Source organism: Anas acuta, chromosome 12 (genome assembly GCF_963932015.1).
Source record: "Anas acuta chromosome 12, bAnaAcu1.1, whole genome shotgun sequence".
In the NCBI taxonomy this organism is placed as follows: domain Eukaryota; kingdom Metazoa; phylum Chordata; class Aves; order Anseriformes; family Anatidae; genus Anas; species Anas acuta.
In genome coordinates, this window is record NC_088990.1 from 11,679,868 (window position 1) to 11,695,890 (window position 16,023).

The following is a 16,023-nucleotide window of genomic DNA, read 5'->3' on the forward strand; positions in this document are numbered from 1 at the left end:
CTCAACAAAAACCTGGGTTATTAACTTGTGGCTACGGTCAGAAAACAAACAACTGCAGAAGCTCCTTACTGGTGCTTACGTTTATCCTAACAGCCTCATAATGAACTTATTTCATCTACATATTAATACAAGGCTTTGCTAGCTGAAGCAAGCTTCGGCGTGTTCTCTGTTTGTTTGTTTGTTTTCTGTGCAGTACCAACCAGTAACGATAGGGATTTAGAAACCGGAGCTATAATTGCCAATGGAGATGATGTAACACGAAACACAAAAGCAGAGGCTGGGCTTTTCCAGCTACCGGCTTGCAGCAGGGTGGCACCGACACAGGCAGCAAGGTGCAAGCCCAGAACCCAAGGAAGCTTGGACATGGTAGGACAACGCGGTGCTCGCATCTCCACCTCCAATGGGGAGGATGTTACCGGGGGTTCAGTCCCTCTCCTCTGCCTTCATGGAAAAATCAGCCACGTGGTCATGCCCAAAGGCGTTCGATGACTCCTAGGGCAGGCAGCACTGAGGAGAGGCCACTGGAACAGGCACACCCTCGGGAGGCTCTTGCTGTGCAGGAGGAGTACGGATGTGCAGACAGGCTGCAGCACAGCACCATTTTCCTGTGCATGCTGTGCACCACAGGTTTTTTTCTTGTTTATTCCCTGTGAGGAAGCTGACAAAAGCTATGGATATTCCTTGCCAAGAGGTTTCCTTTGCATCCCCCCTTCTAACCTTAAGCACGGGCTTGTGTTTCACCAAGTTTTCAAGGCAGGACATGAGGTTCCCTGCAGACTCAAGGAGTAGATAGGGTAACCCAGGAAGGTATCAGAACGTCTGCTGTAGGATGAGTTGGATCGAGTCCACTGTTCCTGACGTTTAATCCCTTCCCCTGTGATTTCTGCTCTTATTATAGACCCAAAATAAAGTCTTATACAATAATTTAGGTTGGAAGGGTCCTCTGGAGGTCATCTGGTCCAACCCAGTATTTAAAGCAGGGACAATTTTTTTTTTTTTTTTTTTTTTGAGGTGGGATGGGGGGTAGATGCATGCAAATGCTGTTCTGGTAAGATGCTTGCTCAGTGGGAAGGCCTTAAGGAATACACGTCCAAGGAAAAAGCTATGCCCCCTTATTTCAATAGGATAGTGAAAAGGAAAAGAACACATGTATAAAACAGCAAACCCCCTCAAAATCTTTTCTATTTACTGCTGTCAATGATACAGAAACCACCTTATCATTACTCACAGTTTTACCAGTAAGGAGTTTTTGAGAGTATGATTTCATGCAAAATATTCATTTAACCACGCTACAGAACCTGTACCTGGTATACCAGGTAATATCAACCGAAACTTGAGAATGAATTTCGCATACAAATACCACCATGCAAAATACCCAAGCACTGTGTTTGAAAGTGCTGCCTCTTGCTATTTGTGATACAGCCCCATGCTGCTGCACAAATTTAATTAAAATGTCTCCCATCTGGCTGTTCTGCAATTTTAAGGAGTATGTAAGATGTTGAGGCTTTTGATCATCTTAGGAGGACTGAACACGTTGCAACGACCTTCCTCCCAGTTCACTTATCACTGAACAGGACATAATAAATTCATAAAGCCTTATGGGAACGCACTTCAACGTAGCCATTGCTCATGCTCCACTGATTTCAAACGAATCTTCAAAGGCTTCATTTCGTGGGGTGGGGTTGGCTGCTACTAAATCTCTCAGCTATTACATCTCTTAAGTTGAAATTCCCTTCAAGTTTGGGTCATTATCTGCATATAGTTTGTAATCAAATATCCAACTGCTATTTTCAGCCTATGAACGGAGCAAAATTCTGATTCGGTACTGCAAATTGCACTTACATTAACAAAACAAATTGCATGCACAAAATGGGGACAGAGCTGATTTGTGTAAGCACAGATTTTAAGCACACAGTCTGACAAATTTTAAAAGGGTACTTGTGATCTTCCTCCTAAGATTATGGAAAAAAAAAATTACTGTCATAGGCCGGGAACAACTCACAGGTTGGTGTTTTTGTTTTGTTTTGTAAAGAAAAGGGAGAAAAATTGTCTTATTTTTTAGAACTGGAGCATACAAATGCAATGCTATTTGCAGGTAACTGCAAACCATCAATAGAGGCCACTACCAGAGAGCTGGCACAGCACGCCAAGAGAATACATTGTTATGGCATTTGCCGGATTCTACCCTATGCTTCCGTTTAAGTAGGTATTAAAAAAAAATTGAGGCTTGTCCTTTTAAGATAACTGTTCACCAGAGTTAATAACAGAAGAAGAGAAAAGGAAAAGAACATCAGATTAGAAGTTGGATGAAAAAAACAGCTGCCTGACTGCAAAGTACGCAGAGTACCCAAGCTCATTTGAAAAATTAATGGCATCTATTTGTGTGATACTGTTCTGCTGGAAAGTAAGAAAGAAAAAAATTTAAAAGCCATTCTCTACAATAACAACAAAGTCTCAGCAAGAGATCTCTTAGCTAGCTGCAAAAATTACCCAGCCCCTGGAATGCCACATCTACTCTTCACTTCTCCAACTGAGTTAATTAACCCAGCCAAAAAGCAGAGTTAAGGCAGCACTGCTCTCTTAGAGCTAGTTTGAGTTGCTTCACGATGCCCTGACACCCTTAGGAGAGGCCAAAGAGAAATCCGGGTCCGGGTCTGCCACCCAGAAGCCTTCATCTAGCTGCAGCTTTGGGAAGCAGCAGCAACACTGGAAATAAATCCCGTGATGGTAGAGTGGAAAAACACGATGGAGACAAGCATCTCTTTGCAACAGCCCACGGAAAAAGATGCCCTAACTGGTCATGAGTTTGGTTCAAGAGGCACTTCAGGGTAGAGACAGAAGCATATGGAGAATTAGACCGCGATGCTAAGTAGTCTGGCTCCATCTTCTCCGTAACACCCAGCAGGCAGCTGGGAGGATTAAATCCCCCTTGGCTTTCTCTTCTGGCGACTGCACCCAGCCTCCTCCTGCCCATCATATGCTCCAGCCCCCCAGCCCAACCTCATGGCCAACCCTAGCTAAAACAATCCCCTTCCTGCCTTGCTGGCAGAAAACTTTTCTTCTTCTTTGGAAGAAAAATTCCATTTTGGCTTAATTACAAAGTTAACACCATGATTAATGAGATCTGGACTGGCTTAAAGCCAGCTCAGGTGTATTCATACTTTAATGTGCAGCATAGGTACGCCAACATTTTCATAACATTTAAATATGCTAAAAAAATATACGCGTTGAATCCGATTTCCGCTTACCCTCGCACGGTGCCCGTCTCCTGATAATTCACTTGAATAAATTTGCCGAAGCGACTTGAGTTGTTGTTATGCGCAGTTTTTGCATTTCCAAAAGCCTGTTAAAAGAAAGAGATACCATCAGGACATTTGAAAAGCCACCACCTTTCCTTATTTATACGCTCATCGCTAACAACTGACTTTCCAGATTTTGCTGTCATCGTATCGTTAATAAAAAACACATGGCAAAAGTTAGTTGAATGGGCTACAACAAAATAATATGATGAGCTTCTGGGGACCACATTCATTTTCAGTTTGGGATTCATGAAGGACAGAAAAACACTCTCTAAAAGTAAAGCACAGCTATACATGAGATTTAATATTTGAAGTTATTATATTCTACATTAAGATTATACTTTATTCATTTAAATAGATATAAAAGTACGCTGCTCCAACAAGACTAACTTTAATGAGCTAAAGGAAGCTGCTTTTTAATTATATATGGAATTAGGGGAGAACACTTTGAAGGCTTCTCAGATGTTCGACAACGTTGTATGTAACACCGACAGTGCCTGTAGTAACCTCAGTATTTCAGACACTGTCGCTTCGATTTGTCGCCGCTGTTTTTCCAAAATTGAAATGCTTTTAAGGCTTTATGACACAAAGCTTTCATTAAAACCCTGCCTTACTGAGGCATCTAATACAGACTCATTTACCATTGGTTAAAAGAAACCCCTAACCACAAGAACTGTTGGAAACCCATAAGAGCTGCATCTCAAACCAGCTTAATTGAGAACTGGTATTTGCAATTGTGCCTAAATCACTTTAATAATCTGGCCCACGGTGACAGAAACTGTCATGCTGCCAGGTACAATTAATGCTTCATTTATTACATCGGTTTTGGTAATCATTCACCTCTACTCCCAAGCCAAACCTATTTAAGGCAGTTACACGCAGAGTAATTCCGGGAGCTGTGTATGTACATTGACTCACAGACACATTTTGTGCTGATGTTCAACATCAGCGTTCAGCTCCGAGCTCCCAGCAGATTTATTTCCTACTCAGCTATTTATTAGAAAAGATTAAAAAGGCTTTACATCTATAATCCCAACCTTCTCAAATGACCTTTGCAGGTTTTATTTTGCATCTAAAAGCTAAAAAAGAAAGGCTAAAAGAAAGGAAAGGCACTCCCTGAAGGCACTCTCCCCCTCCCGTGCATCGTGGGCTCCCCATCAGGGGGACGCAGCGGAGCGTCTCCGGGCTGCAGAGATTTGGGTGCCCAGAATGGTGTAACCATTTTCCTCAAGTGGCACCAATAATCATGCAGAGTGTTACATCCCAGCCCCGGAACTGCAGGTTTGCTAGCATAATGGTGACGGACCTCCCCCCCCCCCGACCCGTCTGAATACACACATTTGTATCAGCTCATGCTGTTGCATATGAATTTGCCTCGGTTGACTAAAACAAGTTCTGCAATAGCAGAAACCTGCCAAACGAGCAGCTGATGGCTGTGCTTGCACAGAGAGGCTGGTTTCATAACACTAATGAGTGTTCCCATGTACAAGTCTCCAACCTTTTCAGGCTTAACATACTTTGTTTTCTGATTTTTTCCCCCACATCACTGCTGCACGTAGGGGCTTTTCCCCCAGCATCCTCTCCTGCAAGGGCCCTGGAACCCTCCTCATGCCCCCAAAACCTCCTCCTGGCCACTGAAACTCAGGCATCTGCTTCTCCAGAACGTGCATGTTCAGATTAAAAGTCTAAAGCTATTTCAGTGTTGTCAAAGGATTTACCTGTCCCTTGCAGGTGTTTCAGCTGAACGGCTCGGCGAGCACACGCAGCAGCGTTTAAGCAGAATACAGTGATATTCAACACAACAATATTAAAAGGGTTTTCTGGTTCAGCTCCCTTTGCTATAGCACAAGGAAATGGCCCAAGGGGAGAAGCAAGTCTGTTTATTGGGATTTCTTTGAGCAGAGAATAAAACAGAGAAAGCTTCCCACCAGCTGCAATGCTTCCTCCTTGAGCGGGCACAGGACCTGAGGCGATCGCAGCCCCACCTCCACGCAGCAGGGCTTCTACCTCAAGGTGATGTAGTATCAGCAAATTCCCGAATCCCCTCGCTTCCCAACAGGGTGGATTTCTCTTATTTCTATTAAAACAGATTCAGGATAAACTGTGTCGAATGTGTGAGTGGGAAACTGCAGGATTCCTTTTTTTTTTTTTTTTTTTTTTATGAGGAATAGGTTTCATGGCTTTTTCTGGATTAATATGCCAAATCATGTTATAGTTTATAACCCAAATGCCCACAGAAATCGTAAGCCATAGTATCTCTCTTTCAGGGATTTTCTGTATTCCTTGCGTAAATGAGAAAGCTCTCTGCATCCTGCCTTGTTAAAGCTGAAGCTTACTCTATGGCATAGGCATGCTGGTAAGGGGCCAGTAAGTAGCTCAAGACATGTCTGATGTTTAACTTGAGACAACTTAATACATTTTTGTTAGTTTTACTCACCGCATTTCTTTAACAGAACTCGCAGATAAAAAAAAAAAGCATGATTAATTCAATTTATGCACATCTAGTCTACATATGCTTGAACAACACCCTACATTCTTCCGCAGCCAGTGATGATGGGGCACAACATTGTTCAGCCTCGGAAAACAGAAAATGAGTTACAACTGCTTCACTAAAATTAGGTTCTGTTCACATTATTTCACTTCTCTAACCCGCCGATTCCAAGCTGTTCGACACTCAGCGGAAAAACTCAGTAACAGCATTCCTCAAATTCTTGGGGAGACCAAAGCTTGTCCTGGCCGGAGCTCAACACTCTGAAGGAAACGAATTCAATACGCTCCTCTGTGCGAGCAACGCGTCCGTCTGGAGCGGCCGCTGGTGCTCCAACGGCTCGGCAAACGCAGAGGAGCGGACAGCCCCATTCCTGGTACCTCCTACAGCCCTTCTGCACAAAGAGATGCTTATCGTGGACCAGGCTGGGAGCTGAACGTTTGCACCACAGGCTAATTCACCAGGCAATATTGTTGGCGATGAAGACTCAAAAATGAGCTGTGTTCCTGAAATTGTGCAACTGCGTCTGATTGAATCTCAAAACCTCCTTGTTCAGCTATAATCTGCTCCGTCGCCTTCAGGAACGCTCAGCGTTCGCTCATTCATGGGGCCCAGGAGGCAGGAAAAAAAACACTAACGTTTTCGTGGCTCAGTACCTGCCCTCCCTCCTCTCCTGATCCCCAGTGCTTACGGTCTCTTCATTTTGGACTCTATACCAGTGCAATCTGGAACGTTGATCCGGAATAAGGACCATCTCCGGGTCTTTCCTGAAATAAAATTGTTTTCCAAACCCCTTGCTCTTGCCTTGCTCTTTTGTAATGACAGTAACAAGGCATTTTATAGGTAATTCTACCTGAATATTACCCCTGCATAGAGTAAGAGCTTCCGCAGAGCAGAGCAGGTAGGAAGATACATGCCTTGGGTATGTAAGGTCCCCTTTTTTTGCACAACCCTTTGCAGATGAGCCTCTAGCACTCAGCTCTATTTTTGATGCTGCTGCCCTTAGAGTGAAAACTAAACAAACCCAGCATTTTATCTTTGTTATTTAGAGCTATGTATTAACAGGCACGAGTTTGAAAATGCCCAACATGCACAGCATGGCAAAGACTATGAAATTGGTACAGAGATTCAAGAATAAAGTCTCTGAGTAAAGCAGGACTGCTTGTAGCTACTGCATAAGCCAGGAGGAAACTCAAAGTGTCGGCATAATGAAACCCAAGACTGAACTTAGACCACTGAGCATGACGTCTGTTGTCACAGCCACATGTTTAAATCTCCACATACATCAGTGCTGTTAAAGCACAGCAGCAAGGTGACGAGTCCGCCTGACCAGATGCCCAAAGAGCCCAAGCCCTAAGACATGGGGAATGCAGCGAAGAGGGGAAAAAAAAGGTGAAATTGGAAAAGCCTATTTGCTATCAAATAGGTTCAGCAAAGGACAGAGCCAGAAGGAGGTGAACAGGAAAAAAGCTGCGCAATGCTAGGGACACTTATTTCAAAGAGAGCCTCCATAAAACTTAATTAAAAACCATGACAGAACAAAGACTGTTATTAATATATATATATATATATCATTAATATTGAGTTTGCTGACCTGTAACAATAGCTACTGAGCACAATAAAACAAGCACATCATCACAAAAAGTGATTAATAGCAGGAAGTTCCCTTTGCAAAGCAAGTCAACTAACTTCTATGCAGGAAAGAACAGCCCACAGGAAAAAAAAAAATGCATCTTTACATTTCACCATGCTGCTAACACTGCTATGTCTGTGTGAGCTCCACACAGAGCGCTCACGGAGTTTTTAACTTAGCCTGTACAGTTAGGAGCTCCTTTCTGCATCTTCAGACATAAATACATAGATGTTAAAGACAACTTTTGCTTGATTTGGTTCAATCTGCAACCAATTTCACAGCACTCATCCTGCCAGGAATCTTTTTTAACAGAAATGCACTGAACTGGGACCAGAACAGTGATCACTTCATCACCCAAAATGCACCTGGATGACTTGAGTTAGAGCCTCCCTAAATTTCCTCTCGTTATAGCTGCCACAATAACAGCAAAAGTATTTCTTTTACTTAAATACTTTTATTTTAAATTCTCATTTGAAGACTTCCATTTAGAAGAAATACTTCTTTTAAGCCTGCAGCTCACTGCGTGATACAGCTCGTCAACCTGAACTGCACTGCTCAGTCGCTCCAACAAACCTCACCCGACTTTCAGTTTCCATAACCTGTGTGCAGCAGAGAGCAGGGCAGCGAAAAAAAGTGCTGAAACCAAAAAGCATGAGGTGCAACTCGAGTTCTGCAAACCAAAAGAGGATTTACGTTTATTATGTTCATTTTGCGGGACATCGTTCTGCATGGGCAGGCACCAGCACTCAAGGTCTAGGCTACAGCAATTAAATACCAGGTCGAGTGCCGACACCTCACCCTTTAATTCTCTTCACTGGGGCTTGGTGCTTCACACAGCCTAATGAAACCATTTATGCTTTTATGGTAACCAGCACAAACCACCAAGTATTTATAGTGCATGTGCTGCGATGCTTGAGGTGAGCTCTTGCCAAGAACAGACCTGCAGCGCTGACCAGACCTGGCAGCACAAACCTGCTTCATCTTTGGGCTAACTTCTAAACATTTCTCCTTTAGTCAACATATAACATATGCATATGACAACCTATAACATTTGTATATCAATATATTATGCCTATACATAAAAACAGCATTATTCATCCTTCAACCGGTCACTGAAACCCATTGCATAACCACAACACAATTTTCCATTTCGAACCTCAAAGGTTACAAGGCAGCTTAGGTGTAAGGTCTATAATGAGAAAATGCCTTTATTTTTTTACATTACAAACTGATGGTGTTTGTCCTTGATTATTCTAGAAAAAAAAAAAAAAAACCTCTCCTGGCTGTTGCCATGCCCAGAAGAACTGAAGGGCACCCAAATCTCTGCAAGCCCTGCAGAAGTCGTTTGCCCAGCAGCAGCCAACGAGGATGCTGGTGACTGGACCCATCGCAGGAATCCAGCTCTGCTTCAGCAGCTGCTACTGGAAAGGACGGTGGTTACTTGCACAGCACAGGAGGGTGGAAACCCTGAATGTACCAAAATTAGCTTCAGTTTTGGGCTCCTCGGTACAGGAAAAACTTAAAACAGAGGAGCCCGGGCTGCTGAGCTGGCTGGGGGCTGGTTCTCCCTAAAACACCCATGGAGGTTCAGCGATGGATCAGCAACACGCACAAGTCACAGAAGGAAAATTCTGATTATATGGAAGAGAGGAATGTTTTCAGCATGAGGGCAACCAAATACTAGAACAGGGCCCAAAACAGCTGTGGGATTTCCATCTCTGGGAATACTCAACACCCCCCTGAGGCCACTTGACCTGCACTGCTGGACCAGGGGACTCCCAGAGATCCCTGCCAACCTCAGCCGTCCTAGTTTCACAAATCTACCCGCATTACTTGCCCTTCTGGCACAGAGGGCAGCTCTACACAGTGCCTAGAACAAAATTTTACAGGTCAAGGGCAGCACACCTGCCATAAGCTCGCCCTGTGCAGGATTAAACACGGCGGGTTCTTTCAGCATAAAGCATATTAGGTATGTTAGGAACAGTTCAGAGTAACAGCCAGAAAAGGACCATCACTGGGTGGAAGCCAAATGAGTTCCACCAAATTAAATTACTTTCTGCAATTTAAACCATATATAAAATACTGCTTTTTCATGATATGGGCAACAAAACACCTGGTTTTTAATATTTATTTTACTGCTAAGTGTCTGCCATCTCCAAGTGTCTTGTCATTGTAAAGCATTTGCACTAAATACCCCCCTGACAACAGCAAAACAGAATATTTGGGGGCAGAAATTCCTCCCCTCTCCCAAACAACATGACCATCCTGGAAGTGAGCAACTAACAAAAAAAAAAAATCTTTTGCAGCAATTAGCGTTAAGATAGAGGGTCAGTCATGACCACTTATCTTTATACACTTCAAGTTCACACTCCCAAACTAAGATAAGGGAGAAAATTACTTGTAGTCTGTGAGTACTCCACTGGAGAAGGTTTGGGTGTCAACTGAATTGAATAACGAGTTCCAGTGTATGAAATGCAGCTTTCAAGAGAACCATTAAGTATACTCAGTAAGATACTCTAGATACAATTATTATAAAAGTGATTACAATACACAGTTTTGGGGGGAGATTTCAAGCTCTGCTGATGCAGGTGTTCTATGTAAGAAATAGGATTTAATGCCAGCATTATGGCCAAATGCTCCATCCTTGACAGATTGTTCCTTCTTTTCCAGGTTAGTGCTTAGGCAAAGGATCAAGGAATTGCCACATAACCACAAAGCAATAAAACCAACGCCAAACCAAGGCCTCCTACTTGAGTCCTCTTCCCAAACGGGGATGCTTTCCCTACACACGCTGTAACGGGGGAAAAAAGGCAGCTGAGCACTCAGCAGGCATCAGCAGATGTTGGCACAGATTGATGCGGGAGGCAGAGGCTGCCAAATCTGTAAGGTTTTCATGCACATAGTGGATGGCCCTGGGCAGAGCAGCCAAACTCTGCTTTTGATTGTGTGTTTTCCAGCAATTTCAGACACATTGGCAAACAAGTGATTTGGTGGAGAACCTTCAGCTCAGGTTCAGCTTTGCATTTATAAAGTATCCCAAAACGGTGCTTGGTAGCTGGTCGCTGTTTTGCCGGTCTCCTCCCTGACCCAGGGGATGTCTAGGCCTCTCAGCTCCACATGGTTATTTGGAGTAAAAGAACATTTTACTACATCAGCTGGCTGATGCAGATAGTAAGCGTCTGGCAGGTTCCAGGATTGAGAAAAATCGCCTTAACTGGAGCTTCAAATAGCTTTTTCATACCGATGGAGATAAAAAATAACCACAGAACTATAAGATGAGAGGCTGAAAACAAGACACAGCTCAAGGAGGAGACTTTCCTCTCCCCCAGCATGCAATGCAAGCATCCCCACTGAGCACGAGAAGGAAAAGCAGCCTGTAACAGAATACTGACAGATGAAAAACACTTAATATACACTTAAAGTGACTGGCAAATAGGTTATGTTATTTATTACAGCACCGAGCCATACCACGATTTCCCCACCTTGCAAAATCAATTTTTACAGACCGAGGTTGAGTACAGTGATCTATCACGAAGAGCTGATTCTACAATTAAAACTTCCCTGTGACTTCTAGAAACAACACTAGCATGTGCCAGGACACAATTCCTTCACAAAGGCCAGCACATGCCCCACTGCAAGTAACGCGGCGGCTCGTTTCCCTTGAGATGAGTACAGGATGACGCATGTGGCACTGAGGCTGCCCTTGCTGGCAGAACTATTGAAAAAAAATGAAAAATTAACAAGACCCAAATCTCAAAACACATTTCATACAGGCCAAAGCCCCTGAGACATGCCACTCGGTGCTGGGCTTGCCTCTTCTCTTGGTAGAAGCTTCATTGTCTCCAGAGCTGCTGGTCACCCACATCTCACCTGCCCTGAAGCCGCCGCTTCGAATGACACAATTCCTCCACTTCCAAAACCGAATGGCCATGCAGCTCGGTGCTCGGCTCATGCTGGGGTCTGGCCCTGTCTCCCAAGCATCTCCCATAGGTCTGGAGCTCATTGGGCACTGCATTGACCCGTGCAGAGGCAGCCCTCGCCCAGCACCTCACGTGCTTCCAGGAGTGGGGTGGCACAGGTCCTCCAGCACGCTGCTTGGCACAAGACCAACCCTCAGCCTCTAATTTAGGGAGAGGGACACGGTCTGGCACACTCCCCCTGGATACCCGCCAGCCCCTGGAGGAGGCCTCTCAAGGTCCCTTCAAAGCCCTGTTTTTTCCTCTTTTTTTTCAAGCAACGATTCCACAAGGGGCCATAAATGTCTAGAAGCCAAGTTTCAGCTTCCCGCTGCATACTTGGACAGCCCCGACAGCACTAGAAACTGAAGTGTTCCCTGCTCAGGCCTGACACAAGTTTTCCTGTAGTTTGTCACCAAAATCAGTGCCACAAACCAAAACGCAGGAGAAAGCGTCCCTAACGTCAAACCTTCCATCTGGAAGCTCTTAGCGGAGGCATGGGGTCGTTATGTATATTTTACACACATATTTTCGTGATTTTCCCAAGAGAAATATGTGTAATGAATAAAAACAAAAACACGTTAGCAGCAACAAAAACATACCACTGTAATACGAAACCCAGCTTGGCTTCTGCGCGTGTTATCCTTCCTTTTAGACCTCGGCTACTTTTTGCTAGTTACAGACAAAAATAATACACCCTCCCCTAAAAAACTGTCCGAGCTCCGCCATTGAGCCGACGCAATAAAAAACACATTTAAACTCTGCCATGGAAAGCCATGTTGCACAAGAAAGGACATGGTAAAACGGGAAGACAGAAGCCTCCGCCTCATCCTTGATCTTCTCCTGGATTATACAAATAATCCGCACCTCCTCTTGAGGAGGTTCCCAGATTTCAAGTGCTGTTTGTGTACGCACAGCATCAGAGTTGGGCGCAGCATGCCCATGGCTTGCTCACCCTACAGCAGCTCTGCGTGCTTGGTGTTTTCCACCGATTGCAACATGTCAGAGGCAGCTCCCGTCATCCAGCCCGGCCACAAGAACGCCTTTTCCCCTTCTGCAGTGCAGTTCGAGCAGTCAAATGGGAAGAAAGAGAACTTGAACGTGGCTATTGCTAAGTATTTACAATGGACCACGATCTTCTCTCTGGGTAACGCTAAACAAAATAAATAAATAAAAAGGAACAATTGGCTCATCTGCGACCGGAATATTTGATAAACCCCAGGAAAATCAAGGGCTGGCACTGGCTGCTCACAAGCAGCAAAAGGGAACTCTCAGAGATCAGTATACTTTTATTGACCTAAAATGAATGGCTGATTTGTCTGATCAGAGGACACGAGTGCTTAAAAAAATGTATTTTCAGCCATTAGGTAAAGCAAAACAGACAATTTAACAGGTATTGCCTTCCATTTTCCAACAGCATAGGATTGGAGCATTTTGAGGCTGTGATGGAGATATTTAATGTGAAATGGAAAAGGTTGAGAGGGCAGGGTGAGCATAACATCGCCCCGTTGGCTACCTGTGGAGGAAGCAGCAGCTGTGATGCGTGGTGCAGAAGCGGCACAGCACGGGCACGGTGCCACAGCACTCTGCCATGCCTCCCAGCAGAGCAACAGCTCTCACCACAGAGCACGCCCTGCCCAAATCCCCTGCTCGGCTTTGCACGTTATTTTCCATTGCCATTGAGGCCAGTATTTATGAGTTTAAAAAAAAAATCTGAAAAAAAGAAAGCTCTGAATGAATCAAACGAAGGGGAGCATGCTAAGACTTGTGCTTGAGTTTTCATGGCAGCGAGCCATGCTGCATCAAACACAAAACCAATGCCGATGCTCGTCCACCGTTTTCAAGCCTAGCTTTTGCTGAAAGCTAAGCATTTGGGACATCACTTCAAGTACTGAAGTCATCAAGTTTGCAGTGGAGGTTTGATGGGTAGCAGAGCAAACCAAAGGCGAAGAAGCACAGGCTCTTTTTTTTTTTTTTTTTTCCTCTAAAGCTGCATCTGTGAGCCATCGACCCTCCTTTTGGGATCTCCCTCCTTAGGTTGGGAAACATTTCCCAAATTTTGCAGCGAAGGAAACTGGGGTCCTCCCAGCAGTAAGCTCATTTTACTGCACAAATTAACTGATCCCCAGCTGCAGGGAGCCAGGAGGAACATGCTGTGTCCTCAAGGATGCCTAAAAACCACAGCACAAATTACATCTCCAAATGCATTTAATAGCACTTAGCTTTGCAATCCCTTCAGCCTTCATATGTAATGGCTTTCACTTGTTTTTGGGAGAGCAACCATTTAAATCCTGATTGTTTTTCAAAAGAATGTAGCCAGTGCTAAAAGTAAAATGCAGTGTGCGTCCATTTAAATCATAAAATCTTCAGAGATAAGGGTGTGCGATGGCTGGACAGACCACAGCTTGCTCAGGATGAGTGATGTTCTGCTGCTTGTGTGCCAGGAGCCGTGCACCTTTATTCCATGCTGCAACACTCACGTGCCTGACAGCACAAAAAACGAGGAAAAGACACTGGGATGCTGCTTGCCTTTCACCAGCGAGTTAACAGGAACTTGCAGTTGGTTTTCCAAATAATTTCCTGCGAATAAGCAATGGCTGCTCCAAAGACGCCTTCACTCGAGTACACACTTGTGACATTCCCCATTTTCCCAAAGTGGGGGCTTCCAGCTGACAGCTTCTATATGCAGAGCTTCTGTAACCTCTTTCCTGTTTAACTGTCTGATAAACCCTCTCTGGCTGTTTCCCATCCCAAAGACCTCTAACCATCACGCTCCCTCTCCATCTCTGTGTAATTACACAAACAGTGCGCTCAATTTGCTCACCTTATAGAAGCCTGCAAGCTCTGCACCATTACAATTTATACCGACCTTCCTTCTTTCAAGCTTTCAAGAACCACTACAGCGTGCTGAAGCATTTCAGCAGTTCTTCTCTAACAAAACACATCGTAAAGCAAGAAAAATCACAGCCTGATACTAGCGTTGTGGTAGCTGGAATGGGATAAAGATAGATGTGCAACAAATTTTGTAGGCGAAAGTAACTTTGTCTGTCATCGAAATAACTGGAAAAGCGAACAAGGTTTCACATAAGCAGGCCTTCTGCCAGCCTGCAGCAAACCTCAGAGCTCGCGTACAAATTCAGAGTAGTTTTTCTCAATTTAGCACAAGATTCATTGGTGGAACCCAGTGGGAGAAAACGCTCTTAGCCTGGGGAGCACAGGAATGTGAAAAAGGGAGCCAGGAAGGGCGAAACCCAGCACTCCCTGTGCTAAGCAGCGATATGCAATTTATACCCTACATAAAAACACATTTTCTTCTGTTATTTGGAAGTGGGTGGCTACATAACACATAGCAACGGCTGCACCACGTCGGAATAAAGAGTGGGCCACAGATAACTATGCTTAGCTTGTGAAAAAAATGAACCGTGAAGCCACATTTGCAAGGCAAGGGAAGGATTGCACTTGTTTCCTGGGTGGGAAGGGGCTGTGCTGAATCCCTCCCAGCACGACTGAGGCCAGAGACAAGGGTACAAGCATCCTCCCCCAGTGAGAAGCAGAGTTTACTTGCTCCTTCGCACATCACCCGCTTCTGAAGCCCTGACTGGGATGGCAGGCAGCAATCTGTTCTCCTTACGCACCTCCCCAACGTGCCAAAGCCAACGAGGAAGCTGAGGAGGTGATTGCTCAAGCGTTCTGTGGTGCCTGCCATCGTGCTAGCCATTATCTGCACTTCACACCGACCTCCGAGAACAAAACGCTGGAAGCAATGCCTATGGCATGGGAGAAAGGCGGCTCTATGCAACCAAACGTCTCCACGTGCATCACTTGGAGTGATCTGGAAAGGTTTCTTGGGGTAGAGCTGAAGGAACTCTCCCTTAAACAACACAGGACGGGCTGTCCTGAAGTGGAGTTCAAGTGACAAACTCAGCCACCCTGCTTGCATTTGGGATGATGTGAATTGATTTGGAAACCACTTAGAACTCTGTTTCCTTTTTACACATAAAAGATGCATGCAGCACGCAGCAGAAATTGCTGGAGCACATTTATTTATTCTGAATGGGAAGCACAGGGATGCTGCTTCAGCCTTATAAAATCAGAAGACCATTAGTGGTAGCTAAGGGGAGTTTGCTTGCATCTTTGTCTTTGAAGAGTATTAAATGCATCTCTTTATTGACTTTAATCAGCAAGCAAAACACTACATTAAAAAATTAAATGCATGCGAAAACAGCACTTCTTCTCTACATAGCTCTGCCTGCAGTTCAAGGAGGAGGAATGGCAAAGGAAGCTAAAAACTGACAAAAAGGAAAAGTACAGAAAGAAACCTTTCTTTCTGCTAAGTGGGCATTGCTGAGCCTTCATCCGCTTGTTTATAACCACCGGGCAGAACAGCAGCACAATTGTCCTACCTCGCGCTGGCCTGTTTTCAGCAGGAATGCTTTGGTCATTCAGCCCCTGGCATCAGATACACGACGCTTTTACCCTGGCAGTCTCTCCTTTCTGCCATTTCTTCCCTGTCTCTCCCTTTGGATGCCATCCAGGCACGCAGGATCTGCTGAAAATTCATCAACTGCCTGGCTCGAAGTGGCTGTAATAATTAAAAGCGAGGTGGAAGCTGAAGCAAGGCATGGAAAAAATCCTCCATTGTCAGGG

At 44.7% G+C, this 16,023-nt stretch overlaps 1 protein-coding gene across 17 annotated transcripts in view; it reads right to left on the reverse strand.

The window, feature by feature from the left end:
• The window catches only part of MYO9A (myosin IXA), a 192,915-nt gene that overhangs the window by 118,636 nt on the left and 58,256 nt on the right, over positions 1-16,023 (reverse strand). For all 17 annotated transcript variants that reach the window (XM_068695727.1, XM_068695738.1, XM_068695739.1 and 14 more), the window contains exon 3: positions 3,249-3,343. In XM_068695727.1, coding sequence (XP_068551828.1) covers positions 3,249-3,343 — 95 coding nt within the window. The remainder of the gene's footprint in view (positions 1-3,248; positions 3,344-16,023) is intronic.